We start from the raw sequence: 7282 nt of genomic DNA on the forward strand, positions 1-7282 counted from the left end.
AAAAAAAAAAACCCCACCCCCGGGGCGTCTCCCCAAACCCACACCACCCCAACATCTCGCCATCACACCTCCTCTCTAGGTGTAGGTTTTTGAAAATTCCCGCCTAACCATGACCTAACAAGTTTGAGCCGCTCCTAAAATTCTTTCGCTTTGTTCTACTTGTCGAGAAAAACCATCACCACACCTCTCCACCTCTCGTTTCACTATTTTTGCACTCCCAGACATCACCACTGCCGTTAGACGGCCCGGGCAGGCTGCCTGCCACCTCGCACCCAAGACCAGGGAGGCAATGGAGCATATTGGCGCCTAGACTCCCCCCAACCATAAGGACCCGGGAGGCAATGGAGCACATTTGCTTTTTCACAATGGTGGTTTAATCAATGTAAAGTATGGTCGAAACGCTAACAATCTACCATCACCAACGAAGATTACTAAACCTAGAGGTGCATACAAAACCAGGTTGGGAACCGAACCCGATTTTGAACCTGGTTGTTTGAACCCGACCTAACCCGTAGGGTTGTAACCTTCTACCTTGAAACCGGTTTAACCTGATATATTGATGTGGGAAGTTTTTTTTTTTTTTTTTTTTTTTTTTTATGGGGGGGGGGGGGGGGGTGAGTGACACATTATTAAATAAAACCCCTACTTCATATCATCCATCTAATTCCCCCTAAAGTCACCAGAAATTCAAGAAAAAGTCAACATAAAAACAAGAAAATGTTCTAACAACTTATCCTAAATTAGCCGCCTTCCACTCTGCTTGCATAAACATGGCCCTTTGCCTCTTGTTCAGAGCGGCAGCCTGAGAACTCAAGCAGCTGTCAACGGAGCAGTCCCCAAGTCGTGCGGGCCCATGCTCGTGGGCCCCAGCTTGAGTCAGTGAAGGGGTTTGGTTGACAGGTGGAAGACAGTCATTGGTAACCTTGATTGCGAGATCCGACAACTCTTCCCTAGCTGCCTCTAGCCCAGCAGTTGCAATTGCTTGATCGTTTAACGCTTTACACGCTTTTTCCAAGATCGATTGAAGATATTTTCCTTGTGCTTCGATCCTAAGCTGGAGACGTTGTTGAACCTGAAATGTGTATGATTATGTGATTATTTAGTAAATAAACAGCTTCGATAAATCAGTTTTATACTTATGATGTTTGGGGATGGGACCGAGTGTGCCGAAATGGGATTTGTTTCGCAAATTTTCCACATTACCCAAACCCGTTTACCCGATTAGAAACCAAAGATATTGATATATTATATAATCTTAGAAAATATAATAAAGAGTATGCCCAAGTCCTAAGAAACTTGAAATTATTAAAACCGTAAAATTCTTAGAAGTATAGTTGAATATTTTATTTTTCAGTCGGTTTTTAAAATGTGTTTAACATCGTGTTTCGGGTAACGGGTACGCGACAGATATGGGACACGATTTTATAATTGGGTATGGGATTATTGTTATCCCTAAATCATACTAGCTGGTAAATCGCTGGTAATAAAGGGTAACCAAAATGACCTAATTGCCCTTTCTTTTAACCAAAATTACCTAAGACACAAACGAAGAAATTGCTTTGAGAAACTAACCTCTAGCTGCTCGTGCAATCTTCTTTGGATTTCCATCTGCACTCTCAAAGCTTCCGTAACCTCAAAGCCACTATTCCAAACATAAAAAAAAGGCATTTAATAAATGGTTCGCTTTGGGCTATCTTTTATCTCAAATGGGTCAGAAGACGGGTAGAACGGGTCAACGTGTCAAACGGGTCGAAAGTCACCAAAGTGTATGATTAACCCGATTGTTTTTCCAGGCTTAATAATTACCCAACCTGCCAAACCCGCTAATTTTGCCAATCAAGAATTTAAGAAACCGAACGTACTCATTTAAGTCTTGTGGCATCATTCTTGTAGAAGATGACGTCGATGAACCCATGTCCTGGCTCTCAGCAATGCAAGATACTGCACGTCAAACCGTATGCGCAAAAAAATTAACAGAAATTCCACTTGTAAAGTAAAATTAACTTAATCAGCTTTTACTTAATACGGAGAGAAAATAAAAAATTTTAAGTGTGATCTTCCAGTGTACTGCCTATATTATATTTCCACATTTGATTTCTCGAGTTATGATTTTCTGTGCACATTTTTCATACAATATTAAAGACCGTAATTGGTATTGTTAATTCCAAATGATTAGAAGTCAGTATTATACCTTCTTTAGAGTTATCGGAAAACTCTTTGCATGATTGTTTCCCCATTCGGTATTTCTGCAAATACACATGTGGCGTGAATTAAAGCGAGAAAAAATCTCAAAGAAATAAAAACGTGATATTAAATAAAAATGTAAAAATATAGAATTATTCACAATTGAAATATGTCATTTAACCTTTTATCAATTATAAAATCATTTTTTTGTATATGAATTTAGTTTCAACAATTCTTTTTTGACGGTCACGTGTAATGACGGTTTCATATACGGTTTTCAGTAGATCGAACGAATAACAAACCTGCAGATGTGATTTGAGATGATAGAGAGTGAGGCCCTTTACCCCCATTGTTCTCATGATCATTTTTGGTGTCGCTTCTGCACCCATTATATATTAAATTAATACAAACCGTTAAGAAACCATCCAAGAAAGTAAGTCAAAGTGGATAAAAACATGTCTCTAGTTAGCAACAAATAACAGCCTATCAATAGAGGTTTAATAAAACTAAAATTCACAATTCTAGCATGATAAATAACTAAAAGACGGAGATAAGATAGGTAATCAAACATAAACACAATATTCGTTGCTAGACGCTAAAGAAACACGGTATTCACAATTCTAGCTCTATAAATACCCAAAATTCACTATATGGTAATTTAATCACATTTAATATCCACGTTCTAGCACGATAAATAACGACAGTTGTTAGGAATCTTAAGATCCGTAATCAAACATGCACAAATGCCTTAAGATCCGTAATCAAACGTTCATAATCTCTTCATCCTTAGATCCTTTTCACATTATAACCTCCTCGACCCTATATGTGACCAATCTTGACCCACATTAAAAGACCTCCTCACTGCTTTTTTTCCAACTGCATCGTACGCTTTTTAAAACCAAGCCGTAAGTACAAACTATCAATAAAAAACGCAACTTTATTGAAAGATGATACTCGAATGTCAACTACCATAACCTAATTAAATAAATTTTAGTGAATTGATTTCAACTCAACTTAGGTTCCATATCCAACTAACTGTGCGTAAGTTCTTCAATGACAAATCTTTCTACTCTACTTAAAACTAGATAATGGTCAACTTTATAGCATTTTAGTCAACAATTTGACTTAAGAGGTCAAACCTACCACTTTTATAATGCAATATTACTTTAAATATGTTCCCAATCTAGTAATTTATCACCAACTTTAGTGTCATCACTGTATTCAAACAAACCACAATTCATCAATATGAAAGTTACAAAACCCAGCAAACCCTAATAGACACACAAAACGTCGTAATCCAATTACACGTTATATCCATCAGATAACCACAACAAATAAGCTTTTATGTACAACCAAAAACTACATCTCTCTCACCCCCTTTACTTAACGAATAACGACCTTTAATCAAGTAAATCATTCATAATCTCATCATCGTTTTTACATATCAACCTCATCAACCCAATATTTGACCAATCTTGACCAACACGCACACGAAGCCCCTTCTCAAGACCTTTTTCCAACCGCCTTGCATGCGCTTTTCAAAATCAAGCTCTAACTACAATCTATCAAGGAAAAACACAACTTTACGGAAAGATGATACTCAAATGCCAACTGTCATAACCTAACTAACAAATTCTAACAACCTAACTGTCAACTTAAAACTAGATAATGGTCAACCTTTATGGAAATATGATACTCAAATGCCAACTGTCATAACCTAACACAACTTTATGGAAAGATGATACTCAAATGCCACTTAGTCAACAATTTGACTTAAGTGGTCACACCAACCACTTTTCTAATGTCCCCAATTCAGTAATTTACCACCAACTTCAATGACACTTATACTGTGAGTTAACTTACACATTCTTAAGCAAAATCCTAACTATAAAGACAAATATTTCTACTCAACTTAAAACTAACTAATGGTCAACTCTATAACATGTTAGTCAACAATTTGACTTAAAGAGGTCAAACCTACCACTTTTCAAAAGCAAAAGTAATATGCATTTGTCCCCAATCTAGTAATTCACCACCAACTTCAATGTATTAAACCAAACCAAACCAAACCACAATGCACCAATTTCAAAGTTACAAAAACCCATCAAACCCTAACACATTCCATCCATTAAATCACCCCCAAATAATCACACTCCATACAAAACAAAACAAAACAAAACCCACCAACCCACAAAACCCAATTTACAAATCAAAAACCTAATGCTAACAAAACAAACAAAGGGGTAACAAAACTGACTATCAGGTCCACCAAGCTGAGTAACAGCATCCACAAATCTCTCATGGAGCTCCGCAGTCCACCGGAGCCGGGGCTTCGGATCCGTTGTCAGGACCAAACATGGATCTCCGACCAAATTGGGGCGGGGGAAGTCTTCAAGGGGCATAATGGAGTGAATCCCAGAATACATTTGGGGTGAAAGTGAAAACCCAGTTGGGATTTGAAGTAATTTGTGTTAAAAATGGAAGATTTGTGAACAAAATGCATGCATTTAGAAGGGGGGGAAGAGGAGAGAAAGGGGGAGATAGTGATGGGTGTCTTGTTTTGTTGTTTTGGTCTGTGCTTTATATTCTGGGTTGTAGCTGTAGGTGTTGCTTCCCCCACCATACAAACATTATTATTACCTGTTTTTCCTGTTTTTAGGAGGTTTTTGGTTTTATGTTTTTTTAGGAATGATTGGATATGGTAAGTAGGTTGGGAGGTTTGGGTTTATGGTTGATTTGTTAGATGAGATTTTGTTGTTAATGAGTATGGTTAGGGATGAGAGTGGAAGTGTGTCAGTGTCGAACTGGTATCGGTACTAAAAATGAGTAAAAACAAAAAAGGAATATTGTACCGGTTGTTATAATGGTACGATACTGACCGGTACTGAAACTGAAAACTATAAGAAATGAGAAATGAAGAGGGTACCAGTATTGATGTTTGGTTGGTATCAGTTCAGTATGATACTGAAACAATACATGTACGCGGTAACTAAAATGATCCCTAGATATAGTAATGTTTTATTTGCTATCAGTTATAGTTTTACATTATAAACATTATTAGTTTATATAATTATGATAAAATAAATAAGTTATATATAGTAGGTTATATATATAAGCAATTTTATATGTAACTAGAATTACGACCCGCCGCAATGCGGCGGGTATTCTTTAGTTATAACTAAGTCGATTTAGGACGCGTGGGTTATGTTGAACCTGTCAAACGGGAAAAAATAGACAATGTAAAAACGTTCATCCACACACGTACGTTGCGTCGTGTTAACTCGCAAAATTTAGAACGAAATGTAAAAACGTTAAACCAAAGACGCACGTTTGCGATGTGTTAAGTCACAAAATTTAGAACGAAACATAAAGAGAAAATTTTGCAGAAAATGAAAACTATGAAGGACCAAAGTTGAAAGCAAAAAAAATTGTGCGGATATATTGCAAAAGATAAAAAAAATTTGTGTTAAAAGTAAAAAACAAATAGTTTTGAGTTAAAAATAATTTATGAAATACTTTTGTGTTAAAAGTAAAAAACAAATAGTTGTGGGTTAAAAATAATTTATGAAATACTTTTGTGTGAAAAGTAAAAAAATAAATTTTTTTATGTAAAACCCCCAAATGAAAGGTTACAACACATAAGTAAAAAAAATGAAACTGGTTAAATCGCAAAAGATGAAACTTTTGAATTAGAAGTGAAAAATCAAATTAATCAAAGGGGTTAAATTGTATAAGATGGAAACTTTTGAATTAGAAGTGAAAAATCAAATTAATTAAAGGGGTTAAATTACCAAAGATTAAAACTTTAAACTCAAATTGTCAAAGATTAAAACTTTAGGGTTAAAAAGGAAACAAATATTATCAAAGATTAAAACTTTAAACTCAAATTGTCAAAGATTAAAACTTTAGGGTTAAAAAGAAAACAAATATTAAAACTTTAGGGTTAAAAAGAAAACAAATATTAAAACTTAACTTGCCAAAGATTGAAAATTTAGGGTTAAAAAGAAAAAATCCAATTTTTTTTTTTTTTTTGAGAAACTCCCAAAGCCATTGTTACAACTACCATATACATAAAATATTTGCTTTTTAATAAGGTTTTAATATAATAATGAGTTGTCTTTAAAGAAAATAATGTGATGTTAAGGTGTCTCCTTTCTATTTATCTAGAGATGAAGGATTTAAATCTTGTAATGCGTATGTTTTGATGATAGGTCTAAATCCAAGAATATGCATACTGGTTAATGGATTTATGTTACTTGGCCACCAAAAATATAAATAATAATAAGTTGAAATCAAGCTTAAATATAAGAATTCAAACAAGTAGTATACTTTTTGTCACATAAATAACAGAGTAAGCTGTAATTTTATTCTCTGGGGTTTGAGTACGTTGACACCCTTACCTCCTATTTTTAAAAAATTGTTGACTTAACCCCCTCCCCCCCCAAACAAGTCCCAATTGCATCGATCTTGGCTCATGCTGTTAAATGACTTAGCAGCTTTGTTAGTTGTCATGCGAAATGACAATTTTACCCTTACTTATTACCCCTTGTTCTTTGTAACAATTATATGTTTTAGTCCCCGCCATAGTTATCGATAGCGGCCATAGCGACCGCTATCGCGAATAGCATGGCGAGGAGAGACATGGTCGCTATATGGTGTATAGCGCTGAATAGCGTGAAAATAGCGGATTCCGACGACGACTTCCGACCGGAAACTTGCAATTTCTGCCGGAAACTTGCTGGAAACTATGAAGAAGAAGAAGAGAAGAGCGGCTGCGTTTTTGTTTTCGATGCTCCGGCCGGAAACCTGCATTTTTTACTGGAAACTTGCTGGAAACTATGAAGAAGAAGAGAAGAGCGCCTGCGTTTTTGTTTTTGTTGCGTTTGAGCCTTTTTAGGGTTAAATAAGTTTATGGATTTTAACATTTAACCCCTCTATCTTTCATTAGGTTACATTTAGTCATCAAAACTTGTAAAATTTACATAAAAAGTGTAAAATTAGTTTGTGTATTTTAACATTTAACCCCCCCCCCCTATTTTCACTAGCTTACATTTGGTCTTTAAACTTATAAATTTATACATAAAAGGTATAAAACTAA

General features: G+C 35.4%; 1 protein-coding gene across 1 annotated transcript; it reads right to left on the reverse strand.

Annotated features, from left to right (window-relative positions):
- Positions 1-629: 629 nt before the first annotated feature.
- On the reverse strand, positions 630-4802 carry LOC110877487 (protein PHR1-LIKE 3). Its single transcript, XM_022125639.2, has 6 exons — positions 4442-4802; positions 2487-2563; positions 2192-2246; positions 1863-1941; positions 1573-1642; positions 630-1072 (listed from the first exon to the last, which is right to left on the reverse strand). The coding sequence occupies exons 1-6, from the start codon at positions 4608-4610 to the stop codon at positions 731-733; spliced, it is 792 nt and encodes a 263-aa protein (XP_021981331.1). The 5' UTR covers positions 4611-4802; the 3' UTR covers positions 630-730.
- Between the last annotated feature and the right edge of the window lie 2480 nt (positions 4803-7282).

The sequence above is a fragment of the Helianthus annuus genome, chromosome 1 (genome assembly GCF_002127325.2).
Source record: "Helianthus annuus cultivar XRQ/B chromosome 1, HanXRQr2.0-SUNRISE, whole genome shotgun sequence".
Classification (NCBI taxonomy): domain Eukaryota; kingdom Viridiplantae; phylum Streptophyta; class Magnoliopsida; order Asterales; family Asteraceae; genus Helianthus; species Helianthus annuus.

Bases quoted from the DNA above. Each gene is read 5' to 3' on its own strand.
- LOC110877487 (XM_022125639.2), bottom strand. From the start codon at position 4,610: ATGTATTCTGGGATTCACTCCATTATGCCCCTTGAAGACTTCCCCCGC. The intron at 2,247-2,486 runs GTTTGTTATTCG...GTGTATTTGCAG, and splicing joins ATCTCAAATCACATCTGCAG to AAATACCGAATGGGGAAACA. The intron at 1,643-1,862 runs GTACGTTCGGTT...TGTTTGGAATAG, and splicing joins ATGCCACAAGACTTAAATGA to TGGCTTTGAGGTTACGGAAG.